The following is a 14,746-nucleotide window of genomic DNA, read 5'->3' on the forward strand; positions in this document are numbered from 1 at the left end:
CCGCAGCAGACTGACTGTGCCCCCTCAGGGTGCCAGGCGACACCTGGAAGCCAAGCAGAGAAAGCGTTTCCTTGTCCCGTGGCGCTGACAAGTCGAGAATGGGGTGCTGCCAGTTCTTTCAAGAGAAGAGTCACACAGTAGGTATTCCATTTGCCTTTTTTTTTCTTTTTTAAAGATTTTTCAAAATGTATTTGACACAGAGAGAGTGAGGGAGGGAGAGGCAGGCAGAGCAGGCAGAGGTGACGCAGACTCCCTACTGAGCAGGGAGCCCAGTGCGGGGCTCGATCCCAGGACCTTGAGATCATGACCTGCGCCAAAGGCAGCCGCTCAACCCACTGAGCCACCCAGGCGCCCCGCATTTGCCTTTTCCAAGCAAGATGGCGCTCCGGTCAGTGGCGCTTGCCCTTGTCCTGGGACGAGCACAGAGCTCCCTGGACGGCTCCGCGGTAACATGGCGGTGGTGCCGTGGTCTGCAGACATGGCCGAGGCAGGGGCCGGGGCACTGGGGACCTCAGCCCCTGCCTCTCCCTGTGGAAATGAAACCGCTGACACTTCGTCAGCTCCCACCCTGGGAATTAAGAGGCCTCCTCTCCCAGCCCGACATCTGCTGACGCCCGTAAAAAGTAATTGCTTTTGAGATGCTGTGTAGGGGTGGGGACTGGCTGGCAGAAATGTCGGTGTGGAGGCAGTGGGGAGAGATAGAAGTTACCTGTTTTCCCCCTGGGGAACAGAGAGGGATACAACACCTTTATTTTCTTGGGGAACAGAAAGGTACAATTGGGTAGTTAAATTTGAAAGAGAATAGCATGACACAGAAAAAAGAGAGAGGGGTATTTAACAAGAACATTCCCTAGAGGGGAAGATTAAAGCGAACAGGTGCTGGAAGAATGTTTCTGCATATTAGAGCTTAATTAGATTGGAAGATGAATTCCAGATGGGCTAATTATGTGTGAGTTGTTGCAGGTTGTTTCTGGTAGGGGCAAGCGTGTATTTTTGGAAGTGGTGATTTAGTTGGATTGGATTGGACTCCTGCCTCCTACCGCATCTCCTCCACTGGGCAACTGCCGCTTTGGGGGCCCCAGGACCCACCCAGCCGGCCCGTGTGTCGGGCTGCCCCCGTCCAAGCCGGTAGAGCCTGAGAAAGCTGGGCCCAGCCTGATGGCCGCAGAAAGCCGCGCAGGGCGGCCACCTGTCACACGGACTGGAAAGTGATTCCGACTTCAAAGGAAGCAGACAGACAAAGCAGTGTGTCGTTTCCCAGGAATGCGTCCCTTGATGGGGACGCGTAATGCTGCCTGTGCGGCTAGCTGGTTAGCAGATTCGGACCGCTTTCTGGGAGAGCAGAGGAGCAGGTTCTGGTTGGCAGCTCCCTCACGTTGTGAGTCAAGGACAGGTCCGGAAGGCACGGGCACACAGATGTATTGCAGACCGGGAATCTTAATTTCTAAACAAAAGAGTCTGGGCCAGATAGGACCTCTGGACTTGCTGTTGGGATGATGGACTTGCTTCAACTTAGGAACGCCTGTGAAGGTTGTTTCGAAAGACGGTGTGCGTCTCTGCGGTGCCCGGCAGGATGGGTTGTGCCGCGGCAGCCCGGCGGTGGCCTGTGAGCCTCGGGGGGTCTGCGCGGCATCCATTGGTCTGAGGGCTTTAATAAATGTAAACTTTTATGGAAGGCCCCATAATTGGGAGTTATGGATGTATAATTTATATATGACTCCGTGAATGATTTATATGATGTTAAGTGATGATTTATATAGAAAATATGACCCCCTCTCACAGAATCTTTAATGAAAAGTGTGGGTTCTTATGAATTTATTTCTAGAGCTCTGTTTGAACTCAGCATGTTTGACATAAATCAGATATAATTGTCATTTTATGATTAATGAACATATGCTGGCCGTTTTCCCCCATAATTAAACTTTATGTTCTGTGCATCTGACAAAGCAAAACAAGTTCAGACTTTGACAGATTGGTGGTGGGGGTTTCCCGCCTGCGCGTGTGTGTGTGTGCGCGCGCGCGTGCGCGCGCTCATTTGCGTACTATTTGTTTTCCTGACATTCGGGATGAAGTCGGGCTTCAGGGGTGCGCGTGGGATCGCTGGCTCAGACCCAAGACCGAGGGGAGGGTGCGCGGGTGGGAGGCAGCGGGTGGGTGTAGTGGGCGGCAGCGGGCGGAGCCCTGGGCGGGAGAGTGTGCTGGGTCAGCCGCTGGCTCCCAGTGGACACGCCCCATTAGCCCCGAGCACTGAGCCTTGGGAAGTGACAGCAGGTGGCTTTGTGGCAAAAACACGCACAGCTCCCCTCTGCCTTCCCTGCACTTCAGCGAGACTTAGAATCGTTGAGAAGGTCGGACAGCAAGTCTGCGAAAGACGAAGCGCGTCTCTGGTCGGCACACCTTTCCTCACCCTGCTCACTTCTGTTTCCCGTTTCAGGACATAGACAAGTTCGGCAATGAGATCACCCAGCTGGCCCGGCCCCTGCCCGTGGAGTATCTGATCATAGACGTAAGTGTGCGGCACTCACCACCACCCTGGGCATCCAGATGCAGGCCGGGTGTGGGTGGTGGTGGCTTGGACAGTTGCCCTCTGCTTGGCCCGGGACAGGCACCCTGGAAGTAGATGCATCATTGAGCTCCTGTCATCCCTGAAGAGTGGGCGATTCTAGGGGCTTTTTCTTTAGTTTCAGTTTATCTCCTTAAAAACAACTTAGGGTTTACCTTCTTCCAAACTAAAGTGCAGGACCACGAACCTGGTCAGGCAGCCTCTGCAGGTCAGCATGTGCAGGTCCGACCCTGGTCACAGCTCATCTGCCAGAGCCGGGCTCGCAGTGGGGCAGCCGCGACTGTCTTTGAGTGAAGTGCTTGTGTGCTCGCTTGCAGGGAGCTGCAGGTGCCCAGCGGGCAGCTGGCTGCGAGGCCCCGTCCCAGTCTCGTCTCCTTTCTGGAGGCTTGCTCTGCTCATGGAGGTGTGGCCCCAGGCCACAGGGTGGCAGCGGGTTCCAGCGTGAATGCAGCACATTTGCAGAAGTCAGCTCTGTCCCACGGGGACGGGCGGCTGCTCATTTCCTAACTGTGACCTGCCAGGTTCTCTCCGGGCCACGTTTGGGCTCAGGAAGGGCACATGATTCAGGCTGTAAAATATCTTCGCGTTTGGAGCAACGGGTCCCCGGGAGCCAAGCCCATCGGTGCGCCATTCCAGTTGGCAGCTTCTGAGAACATATTTCTTACCTCGGCCGTGAAGGCATCTGTGTTTTAGACTACCCAGGGTGTAATTAAGATGAAAACAGATTGATGGAATGTGCACTTAGGAGGAGTCGGCGTGATTTAAAGGCAGCTTTCTGAGGTCTTCTCTCCCCGTGGCCTCCCCGCCCCTTTCTTTTTACAAAAGAGCCGAGTTCTTGCTTAGTGTGCTGTGTCAGTAGAGTTTGGTCGTGAAGGAACATCCCGCCTCGTGACAGCCACGCTCTCCGTTGCGGAACGAGAGCAGGTGTCCGGCCCGGTGTGCTCAGCCCCTCGTCGAGCCTCGTGAGCAGGCTCCGGCAGGAGAAGGCGTGAGCCGCTGTCCCTGGGCAGCTGTGGTGGTGCGGTTGGGGGTGTCTGGGCATCGGCTACATGACCTGAGACAGGCTTGGGGGCTGTGGTTTAGGTGCCGGGCGCCCTGCATCGCTCTGTGGGGTCTGCGGCAGTCACAGACTGCCTGGTGAACTCTCGCTGTCCTGCGTGAAGGGGAGGTTACCGGCCGGGCAGAGACGTCTCTTAGTTCCACACCGATTGCCCGCTGGGTATCTGCTGCTGCTGGCCCCCGCCGAGTCTGCCTTCCTGGAGTGGAGGTGCCGTGCCGTCCACAGGCTTTGCCTCCCCGGCACGGGTCGCTCTCCCGCCCTCTGTGGAACCGTGGCAGCCGCTGGCCCCGGTAAGGGCATGTGCGTCTGAGCCTCGGTGGCTGCTGGCTTCCGGGAGCGGCTCTGGCTCTAAAGGAACAGGCAGAGGCTTAGGCTCTGTGGCTGACAGAGGCCACGCGGCCGTACAGGCATGGTGGCCGGAGTCTGCGGGCTGCACGGTCTCGTCAGTAAACACCAGTGGGAGCGGCGCCTGGCTACAGCCTCAGTCGCTGGAGTGTGTGACTCGATCTCGGGGTTGTGAGTTCAAGCTCCACACTGGGTGCAGAAAGGACTTAAAAATAACACCTTTAGAAGAGCTGCGGGGTCAGGTCTCCCAACGCCGCTGCCGGCTCAGCCGTCCCCCAGCGCGCTGGTGCAGTTACCCGGATCCGGGGCCAGGCGGCCCAAAGCGGCCCGCGGCCGTCGCTGATGCAGAGAACAGACTGGGACAACACGTCTTCACTCCTACGCATAGTCCCAGAGGAACCAGAATAGCTCTGCTAAGTGTGGACGAGGTGTGATCTGCTGGCGCTAGTGTCCTGTCGGAGAGGAGAGGCTGTGTCAGCCCAGGGCTGTTTGACGGCTCACGCTTGGGTGTCTCTGTGGGGAGGCGCGTCTGCCGGGGAGCGCAGACCTGTACCCGCATCGGTTCTTGCACACTTGCCACTGCCCCTGTGGTTTCTGTTGATGCAGTGTTCGATGTAAAACGCCTTCTCTTGTTCCTAAAGCGCGTCTGAGCCAGATGAAGGGCTTAGGTGCCCCTTTGGACTCAAGCTCTTGACCGCAGCCCGTCTGCGGGGAGAGCAGGCGTGCCCTGTGCCGCACATCAGAAGCGTGGCTTCTCTTGCTGCGTCCACGTGGTGGGGCCGGATGTCCCAAGGGGCCTCAGCAGGTTCTCTGGAGGTCGCTGCGTCTCCCAGACCGTCCCGGCTGACCTGAGAGTTCTGGCCTCATCCGTCGTGTCCCCACTGCTCACCCTCCGGCTCCTCCCCGGGCGAGGGCCTCTGTGGGAGCGGCTCGGCCAACGGAGCCCCGAGTTAGGTGTTGCAGAGGCCCGCACACTCGGACGGCCTGTGGATGGCCCCGTCCTCGAGCGTGTGAACAGTGATCTTTCTGTTGGCTTCCGGGACCAGTGTCAAGGCATTCGTTGCGGGTGTCATTCACGGGGGACCGTGGCGTCCAGTGGGGAACAGGACTCTGAGGCCGGAGCTCGGGGAGGGTACCGCACTCGGGGCTGCCCTCACCCCTACTTGCAGCACGATTTATCAAGGCTTGTGTGTTTGTTCACTAGATCACAACAACCTTCCCCAAGGACCCAGTCCATACTTTCTCCATTTCACAAAGTCCGTTTCCTATTGAAAACCGGGATGTCCTGGGTGAGACACAGGTAAGCTTATCTTTACAGACGTGATTTAATGTGACTCCTGCTTGTTTATCTAGTGTCAGTGATGTTTTTCTAGAAAGTACCAAGCTTTCAAACTCTCCTGATTGATTCTTGTTGACGAAGCCCAGCTAGGACGTTTTCTGACACTCAGTTGGTCACCGTGACATCCTCTTCAGGCCGGGGCTGACAGATAACCGCAGCGGCAAACCCCCATAAGGCCTCGGGGCCGTGGATCTGCCAATGGGCTGTTCTCAGCTGACGTCTTCCTTCCTCAAATGTGTTTGTCACTTGTGTCCTCTGCCAACAACTTCTTTAGTGTTTGTTCGTTAACAAGCATCATCTCCTTGTGGAGACGTGGCACCTCGATGTTTGATTTGGCTTCCCACCCTGTCCCCTTCTGCGTGGTTTCTTTTTTTTTTTTTAAGATCTTATGTGTTTATTTGATAGAGAGAAACACAGTGAGAGAGGGAACAGGAGCAGGAGGAGAGAGGGAGGGAGAAGCAGGCTCCCCGATGGCAGGGAGCCTGATGCAGGGTTTGTCCCAGGACCCTGGGATCATGATCTGAGCCGAAGGCAGACACTTAACAATGAAGTCCCCGAGGCACCCACTTGCTGCTGCATTTCTCATGCGTGGTCTGGGCCGTGTGGGCCTCGTGCGGCCTGGCCACCTGGGCTTTCCAGCACGCAGTGCGGATCCCACGCAGCACGTCCTTTGTGGTGGGCCCTGCTCTCGGGTGCCCACTTGCCTTAGGCTGCCGCACGGGCCGTCTTGGACACACATTTCGTCTTAGGTTCTAGTTGTTATAGGCGTTGCGGGAAAGAGTAGAGAGTCCTTGGGAAGTGTGGTGCGCTCTGACGCTTTGCTCTCCTCATGGCCCCTCTGTCGGGGCCTTGGGGTGCTTGTAGAAGTGCAGAGCCGCTCACTTCCTGGGCGGGGCTCTTGACCTCCTGGGTTAGTTTTGCGGAAGGTGGGTGTGTTCCGTCTTCCCCAACACACACACCCGTTCACACACATCAGCAGTGCAGCGGGACAGCGGGTGCACACAGGTTTTCTAGCCCCAGAGTGAGGCCTTCTCACAGCCCACTCTGCTCCTGGAGCGGCGGGAGCATTTTTGGGCTTTCTAAGTGTGTCTGCAGCCGGCCCAGCTTTACCTACACCCTCTCTCACACACACACACACGTCCATGAGTCACACGTGTGGAGAGCACCTTCCTGGAGGACAGGCCAGAGCACATGTTGTAGCCGCGTGTCCCTCTGGCCCGGGTCCCCGTTGGTGCTTGAGAAGCAACTGGAGAGAGATGTGTGTCCGCACTCTGCATCCAGCCAGGACTCAGGAGGGGACAGATGGCTCTCTGGGCTCAGCACGGGGGCTGTCCTGGGACGCTCGTGCTCACTTGCTTCCTTCTGCCCCGCCCCTGTAGGACTTCCACAGTTTGGCCACCTATCTGTCCCAGAATACCTCATCCGTGTTCCTGGACACCATCTCGGATTTCCACCTCCTGCTGTTTCTGGTCACCAATGAGGTCATGCCCCTGCAGGTACAGGCCTGAGTGTGTGGCCACTGCGCCCCTGGCTTTGGTGGGCCCCGGGTGGGGGTTCCCTGTAGAGAGATGCTGCCTTTCCTCACAGGTCAGAGCAGGGCTGCGGAGCTGGGTCGAAGTCCTTCCTGTGTCCTGTGGGCAGTGGATCTTCCGAGAGGCTTACTGATAGGAGATGGAGTTTGCACTGAAACCGCTTCCTTCAGTGTCTGTCCCCAGGATCAGGACGGTTGCATTTGTTTCAGTTCATAGGGAGCTCGGAGCCCTCCGGCGCAGGCTGGCAGCACTCCCGCGATGCACAGAGCTGCCTGCGGGCTGAGCGCCACAGCCTCTGCTGCTTTCCCATCGCTTCCCTCCTGAATCCGCCTCTGTTTTACCGCCGCAGCGCAGCAGGCTGGCTGCTGTCCGGGCCCGGAGTGCTCGGCTGCAGAGTTGGCGTTTTTAAGACGCGCCGTTGGGGAGAAGAGGACAGGTGTCACTGACAGCGGCTGTCCCCGAGCCGTGTGGGGGCCGCTGGTCCAGCCAGGACGCTCTCACTTTGTGCCTTTTTTTCCTGCCTGAGACCCAAGGAGGCAGCAGAGAGAGGGAAATGACTTCTTTCTGAGCCTCTGGCTCGACACGTTCCTTGAAGGTGACCGAATCGAGGGGAGAGGCCCCTCCGTCCCCGCTGTGGCCCTGCGCCGGCGGCCTGTGCCTGTTCTCGCATCCCGCTGGGTTTAGCTGCCGTCTGTGTTTCGTCCCCAGACTACCCACTTTTGGCGTCTGACATCAGGCATCCTGAGGCTTCCGTCTGGCTTCACCTGCCTTGTTAAGCCCAGAGGGTGGCCCCTCGGCCCCAGTGCAGCTGCTGCCCGTCCAGTGGGACAGGCGACTGGCACCTGGGCTCTTCACACTAGGCCTCTGCACCGGTGGCCGCACACTGACAGTCACCTGGTAGAAAACGTGTTCTGGGGAGCCCCTGACAGCCCCCGAAGGCTTAGTTTCTCATTAGATAAACTCTTTTAATTCCCTGCACTTTGACCGTGGAGGCCGAGCACCTAGAGACGTGGTGGCGAGCATGGAGAGCCTGCAGGGAGAGCGTGAGGCGGCCGACGGGCCCCGGGAGCGCAGGCCCTGTCCGTGCCCCCGGCCCGCAGGATACGAGACGCGAGCGCTGGTGCTTGGTGTTGAGCACACAGGTCTGCTCGCGACAGCCGCACGGAATGGCTATCTGGGAAGAACTCAGCTCTAAAATTTAGCACTTGGTTTTGTAGACCGAAGGGTGTGGCGTTTGGTGTTTCAAGGGGATGGTCTGTGAGGTTCTTCACTTGCTTGTGAGGCATGTGTGCTGCTGCGGGAAGGGGAGACTCCGTCCCGGCGTGTGGCGCACGGGGCTCACGTTTGGCCTCTTGCAGGACAGCATCAGCTTGCTGCTGGAGGCCGTGAGGACTGGGAACGAGGAGCTCGCCCAGACGTGGAAGAAGTCTGAGCAGTGGGCCACCATCGAGCAGCTGTGCAGTGAGTGTCCTCCCCTTCCTCGGCCCTGAGGGTCCTGCCCTCGCACCCCACCGCTGGAGCGCAGGGAGCCAGACGCGTGCTCTGCAGCGCCTCTCGGACCCCAGACGCGTTCCGGTGGTGTTGTGGGCAGCCCTTCGGGGACACACACTTTCTCACTGCTGCGCCAGGCGTGCTCTCGAGGCCACACAGGTCTGTGGGCACAGCTCTGCAGCTTCGTGGACGTGGAGGGTACCCCAGGCCTCCGGCGTCCTAGGGGCAATTTGAACGTCCTTGTTTTAGGGAAACAGAAACCTTACGTTCGCCGCAGCACCAAAAAGTCAGAAACCTTTGGTCTCCTCAGGCTTTTCTTTCCCTTCTTTGTACTGGCCCTCAGAGCGTCCGTGAAGGGTAGTGAGGACGCACCGTACAGAGTAGACCGCCCGGGACGCCGAGTCCCCTCGCTGCCCAAACGGAGCCGTCGTCCTCAGTCCCAGGAGCTCCAGGTGGCAGGCTGCTGGCGTGGCCCCTTTCCCTGTGGCTTTGAGAAATACTGCAATGCCCTCTTCAGACAGCTTTAAAAATACATATAAAACGTGTTTACACCATTTTGTCAAACTAGTGAGTTCGATGCTAGAGCCAGAATTAGCCAAGGAAAACCTCGGTGCAGCCTAAGCCGCGAGGGAGCCGAGGGGACACGTCGTTCTCTGGTGAGGGTGCCAGTCCCCCAGGGCCTGTGGTCTGAAGCGCCTCGGTGTTGGTTGTGCTTCGGGTCACGTTCTCCTTTCTGCACGGCCGCCGGCCGGGCGGTCACGGGGCTGGCTGACGTGCCGCGTGCTCTGGCCCTCGCGTTCTGCGGGGCTGTCCGTTCTAACGCAGCGGACTGGTCGTGGCCGCCCAGTTCCCTGAGAGGAAGACCCACAACCTCACGTCCTCGGGTGGCCAGGGGTGCGGTGCGCCCCGTGCCGCCGCCTCTCTGCAGAGACGCCGGCTGCAGCAGTGCAGGCTGAAGGGTGCTGGGCCCCGGCCAGGACTTACAGGTCCCTGTGCTGGACCCCAGAATTAAGCATCCTGTGTCAGCTGCACTTGGATTAAAAAGAACCTGGTGACGTAGACTGCTGATGCAAAGAGAGCAGCGTCCGAGAGCAGGACGTGGGACTTACCTCGGCGAGAGCCCCGCACACCTTCGTCCCCCTGCACGCACCGCTGACCGCGTGAGAGCTGCCGGCGGCCTTGTAGAAACAGCCACTTCCTCTCGGGTCCAGGAAGCCGGCTCCTGGGCTTTTCCCCGAGACGTGAAAAGAGGCCCACGCGGAGATGTGTGCAGGCGTGTTGGTGGCAGCTGTGCCGCTGACGGCTCCAAACCGCCAGCCACCCTGATGGGCAGCCAGAGGCGGTGCTCTTGCCGGGCACCCATGCTCCTCCCGGCACACCTGAGGGCGGCGCTAGGGCTTAGCTGCTCACGCTTGCACAGCAGCTCTGCGCAGGCGTGTGTGCGCGTGGGGGGCCTCCGCGTGGTCCGAGAGCCCCATCTGTCCGTGCCTGTGGCTGCCCGTCCTCGAGCTGCTTTGTCCTCGGCCACACCGTAAGGTAGAGCTCTCGGGAGTGGGAGCCACGAATGGCAGCCAACAGCCTCTCTTCCCGTCCCGCAGGCACCGTCGGAGTGCAGCTTCCGGGCCTCCAGGAGTACGGAGCCGTCGGGGGCTCCACGCACGCCGCCACGGCGGCCGTGTGGGCCTGTCAGCACTGCACCTTCATGAACCAGCCGGGCATCGGCCACTGCGAGATGTGTAGCCTCCCGAGGACCTAGGGGCCCGCCCAGCCCTCCCTGAAGTCGGGGTCATTGTCACCACGGCCCCATGGTGGGCAGCCCTGGAGGGCGGGGCAGGGTGGCTGCCCTCGGGTCACTGGCCCACAAAGCTTCTGAGCACCAGGCTAACCTGGAGGGAGAGCCATGCTGGTGCTCTGCGGGCGCACATCAGCCTCCTGATGGGGCGGCACGACGGTCCCCCCACACGCCTGGGGCCAGCCTCCAAGGTGGTGGAAGGACCTGGGCGCCCCGGAACCATCTCCCGGGGCTGGGGGCAGAGAGGGCTGACTGCCGCCATCCGCTTGCTCTTCCCGTTCTCTTGGCTCTTGTTCTTCCCCTTCCCGTGGTTGTGGGTGGGAGCGTCGGCGTTCCCTGTGCTCTGGGCAGACCCTGCCTGTGAGGGCCACCTTTTCCCCTGGCAGTGCCATCATCTGGCGGAATCACCGTGGCCCAGGGTTGCCTCCCTTCTGCTCGACCTGCAGGTTAATTTGCTGCCCGCCCTCCTCGCTCTCACCCGACATCTAGGTGGGATTTTTCAAGTCTGCGTTGGTTTTAATAACAGTTATCAGTAACTTCTGCCCAGAAGACTTTTATTTATTTCTTTGTAAGGTAAAAACTACATACAAGGGGGACGGAGAGACCCTAGTTCCCACTTCCTTCCCTCCCCTAGTGAGTCCCTGGGAGGGGCTGCGGGGTGGACACGGGGTGGGCGAAGGTGGAGGGGACCGCACTCTGTTCTCGGAAGTAAACCTCAGTGCCTGAGACTGCCTGCCAGGCCACACGACTGCCGCAGCGGCACACCGGGTGGTCCAGCAGGAGGGCGGTGGTCGCTGCTGGCAAGCATCGGCCCCTGCGAAGGGCCAGGCCGGCCTGCGGTGAGCTGGGCTGCCTGGGACCCGGAGCTCCGGCCCCTTTTGCCTCGACCGCTGTTCTCCTCGTTGCTCTGCCCAGCCCCGGCCTCCTGCGCGGTGACCGAGCCGCTGCTGAGACCTGCGGGAGAGGGTAGGGCCAGGCCAGTTGTGAGGGTCACTGGGACTGCTGTGGGGGTCCCAGGACAGAGGTCGTTTCAGGCCTTGTGCGTGTGCTCTGGGGTCCCCAGGGAGTCGTGGGCGGCACCCTGATGCCTCTTTGCCTTAATGAGGGTCGTGTCTGAGCTGCGGGGCACCCACAGGAGAGGCTGCCCAGACGTGGACTGTGTTGGGGACTCCGTGTCTCCGCCCTGGGGGTAGAGGGAGGCCTGCGTGGCCTGCCCTTACCTGTGGCACTACGGACAGAGAACGCTGTTCTCTGTGTATTAGACTGTGCCTGGCACCTGCAGGTTCACCGGTATCTTGTCTGCTCTGGGGGCCAGGGGCCGATCAGGGTGGGTCTGGCTTCAGCAGAGCCATCCGTTGTTGAGGGAGGGTGGGCCCCGCTGGTTTGTGGCAGCCGTCCCGGCTCTGAGCTCGGCGCCCTGCCGCCTGCTGAGGGGCTGTCCGTGCCTCGTGGACCCCGTGTCGTGGGGTCCCTGCCATCCAGTGTGAGGCTGCGGAGGGGCGTGGTGGCCCCGGGCCCTGAGCTCGGCCGCTGTGTCCCCCAGGCCCCTGCTCCCCCAGTCCTTCTCCTTGTGTCACCTTCGCCCACCAAGCTGGTTCCCGTCTCTCTTCAGCCGGCATTCTCCCTCGACGATCCGGCAGATGCGTGATTCGTTTCCTTTCGTCTTTTAGCTGAAGGAAAAGCGCTGGGACTTCTCTGCTCCGAGTCACTCTGTTCAGTGACGCACTTGATTGTCCAGATAAACAGACTTGGAGCTCAGTGTGAGGGTGTGGGGGACACCCTGCCGGAGGCCTTGGCCATGGGCAGCTCAGCCACCTCCTCCTGCACAGGGAAGGGGGGGTCCCCCAGCCCCACCTGCCTACTTGCCCTCGCGTGGACACACCCTCTCACCCCTGGGCAGGGGGTGACTGCGTGCTCAGCTGCCCAGGTGCACACAGCTGGCTCCCTCAGCCTCCAGACGGTCAGCCCCTGGTGCTGCCGCTCCGGCCTGCTGGGGGCTGCGGGGCTGCGTCCACTGGGTCTGCATTAGCGTTACTTGGACTCCGGTCCCACCATGAAGCCAATAAAACCCTGAAACGACTGCTGAGCTCCCAATTGTCTTTCCTGGGCCCAGAGACCTTCCCTGTGCGCCGTGTGTGTCTGCATCCGAGTCTGCTTTTTGTCCTGTGGCTTGACTTCGCTCCACACGTCACTGTCCTCACTGACGTACCTGGACCGCTGCAGGATGGAGACCCCAGCGTGTCCTCAGGGTGGAGGGAGAGTGTAGCCTGCCTCGGGGGCTCTCCTGTCAGCCGTATGGCTGCTTCTGGGCCTGGCGGGGGCGTGGGGGAGGCAGGTGCTTGCCGCAGGTGAGGGACGCAGTCTGGCAGCCCCCAGACTGGACAGGTGTGGGGATGTAAGGCCTGGAGGGGACACGCTGCCTGTCCTGGATTACCTTGTCGATGGCAGCCAGAGGCATTCGCTCTTGGTGTTTGGGCACTGCCCTGTCTTGGTCTCAGGATGCATTGCTCCCTGGACAAGTACGCAAAATACAGCGCCTGCCGATGTCGGGGTCCCTGGGTGCCTCTCGCTGTGCCCCCAGGCCTGGCTGCTCCCAGCAGCGGTGCAGTGCGGTGCATGCTACTAACCATAGTCCCCAAGTTGGGGTGACTGCCACACTCGGCCTTTGGCACATCTCAGACCACTGGACTTGCTGGATCTTCGAAGTGAGCGGCCCCAACCTCAGGAAACCACAGGAAGGGGGCGCACTGCCATGAGGAGCCACCAGCACGGCCGGCCGCTGCCCCGCACACACCATGGCTTCTCTCCGGGCTGGTGGCGTCGTGGGGCTGCAGGAAGATCACGCTGCCCACACAGCTGTGCAAAGAGCACGGACAGGAGCACACACCTCACACGCCCACGGGGGCAGCTGCCTTACTCCGTCCCCCCCTCGCCGTCCGAGCCAGCCTTCAGCCCTCGGTGCGTGTGTCAGCCTGGGATCGGCACTCCGGGGCCCTCTGTCCAAACAGACAGTTGATGGTAAATCCTTATGTCACAGCAGAGGGAGTAGGGACCCAACCCACCAGTGTCTGCAGGGGCATCCTGGCCAGCCAGGGGCTAAACCGGTGTGGCAGAGGCCTGCCCGCCTCAACCCACCTCTTTCCAGATCCACTTCCCCAACGTGCTTGTTTTCGGCAGGACCATCGTCCTGGGAGGGCTAAGCCGGGAGTCCGTGTGAGCGGGCAGTTCACAAGGCATGGCGGTCTGACTGGCCCAGAAGGCCCGCACGCTCTCCTAGGAGAGGAGCCTGCCCCCGCTCCCCAGTCAGGAAGGCCTGGTGGGAGTCGGTCCTCCTCATGCCTGTACCCCCGCCCCCACCCCCGCCCCCAGCATCCCGGATGGTGTTCCCAGCCCAGGGCAAACAACGGACTGCAAATGCCTCGCTCATGCAGTCAACCCAGAGATGAGCCGTGGCTGCCCACAGCCCTGGGGGCTTAGTGCGCACCTCAACCGCCACAAGAGGGGCCAGGCTTCAGTCCAAGCCCAGGGGACGTCTGGCAGCACGCTGTGCTCGGTCACTCCCCACAGACGCCTCTTTGGCTCACAGGTGTCCAGCCTTGGAGGGTCTCCCGTGGTGTAAAGCAGTGAGGTGTGCTTGACCTCCGTCCACAGACACCCTTCAGGGACGCTCTCCAGAAGAGAGCACTTGGCTCCTCTGTGGTCAGCAGCTGTCTCCGAAGCCCTGGGGGAAATGAGGGAGGCCGCCAGGGTGACCGGTGTCTCAGTCCCCTCATCCCGACTGAGTGCTGGTGACCCATCGACCCGCCAAACCAGCACAGCCACGGACAGCTTGTGGCCAGGCGTGGAGGGAGGAGCGGGCGTCGGAGACTCAGCTGCTGAGGGCGGTGACCCATCCCCCATGCCATCTCGCCACCCCCGACACCCCACAAAATCGCTTTCGGAGTGGGCCGCCTGCCCCCGGGGAGGTGGCGTTCGCTGAGCCCCGGCTCCGGCCCGAGGGAGCCCTCGTCCCGGCAGGTCCCGGACTGGGCCCTGCTCCGGGGCGCACGAGGGAGGCGCGACGCGACTTCGGTCTCAACCATCCGGGCCCCGAGGCCCCGCACCGGCGGGGGGGGGGGGCTGCAGGCCGCGGAGTCGGCGCCCGGGGCGGCGCGCAGGACGGACGAGGGCCGCGGGCGCAGGCCGGAGGGTGTCCCGCCTTTGGCTTCAAACACGCTGGCCCTTTGGCAAACGCCGTGTCCGCGGGCCTCCCCGCAGCGGCGCGCCCCCGCCCACCCGCCGGAGCGCCGGCCGGGACCCCACCCGCGAGCCGCGGAGCGCGCGCACCGCCCCGGCCCCGCCCCCCGCCGGGCCGCTTTACGGCGGAGGTCGCGCCGCGACGTGGGCGGCCGTAAAGCGCCCGCGGCCCCGGACCGAGCCGCCTGCCCGCGCCCCCCGCGCGCCCCCGGCCCACGCCATGGCCGGCCTCGAGCCGCGGGTCGAGTACCTCGAGAGCTTCCGCTGCCCGCTCGGGGGCCTGGCGGCGGGCCGGCCGCGCGTGCTGTGCCCCGGGCCCGCGGTCTTCGTGTCCGCCGGGAGCGAGCGGGTCTCCGTCTACGCGCAGGGGGGGAGGCTGCTGGCCGTG

The 14,746-nt window shown here is 61.5% G+C and overlaps 2 protein-coding genes across 4 annotated transcripts in view; both read left to right on the forward strand.

Annotated features, from left to right (window-relative positions):
- Nucleotides 1–12,202, forward strand: part of NPLOC4 (NPL4 homolog, ubiquitin recognition factor) — a 52,450-nt gene extending 40,248 nt beyond the window's left edge. Inside the window, exons 12-16 of the mRNA XM_059380872.1 lie at nt 2,435–2,506; nt 5,173–5,268; nt 6,687–6,803; nt 8,198–8,300; nt 9,929–12,202. Of these exons, the coding sequence (XP_059236855.1) occupies nt 2,435–2,506; nt 5,173–5,268; nt 6,687–6,803; nt 8,198–8,300; nt 9,929–10,086 (546 nt within the window). The 3' untranslated portion in view covers nt 10,087–12,202. The remainder of the gene's footprint in view (nt 1–2,434; nt 2,507–5,172; nt 5,269–6,686; nt 6,804–8,197; nt 8,301–9,928) is intronic.
- A 2,335-nt stretch (nt 12,203–14,537) lies between these two features.
- FAAP100 (FA core complex associated protein 100) overlaps nt 14,538–14,746 on the forward strand; it is a 9,655-nt gene continuing 9,446 nt past the window's right edge. The window contains exon 1 of one of the 3 annotated variants that reach the window (XR_009400512.1): nt 14,538–14,743. Coding sequence is in view for 2 of the 3 variants with exons in the window: in XM_059380870.1 (XP_059236853.1) it covers nt 14,579–14,743 (165 nt within the window). In the remaining variant the exon portion in view is untranslated. The remainder of the gene's footprint in view (nt 14,744–14,746) is intronic. The other 2 variants (XM_059380870.1, XM_059380871.1) reach the window with 2 other exon arrangements.

This window comes from Mustela nigripes, chromosome 16 (assembly GCF_022355385.1).
Source record: "Mustela nigripes isolate SB6536 chromosome 16, MUSNIG.SB6536, whole genome shotgun sequence".
NCBI lineage: Eukaryota > Metazoa > Chordata > Mammalia > Carnivora > Mustelidae > Mustela > Mustela nigripes.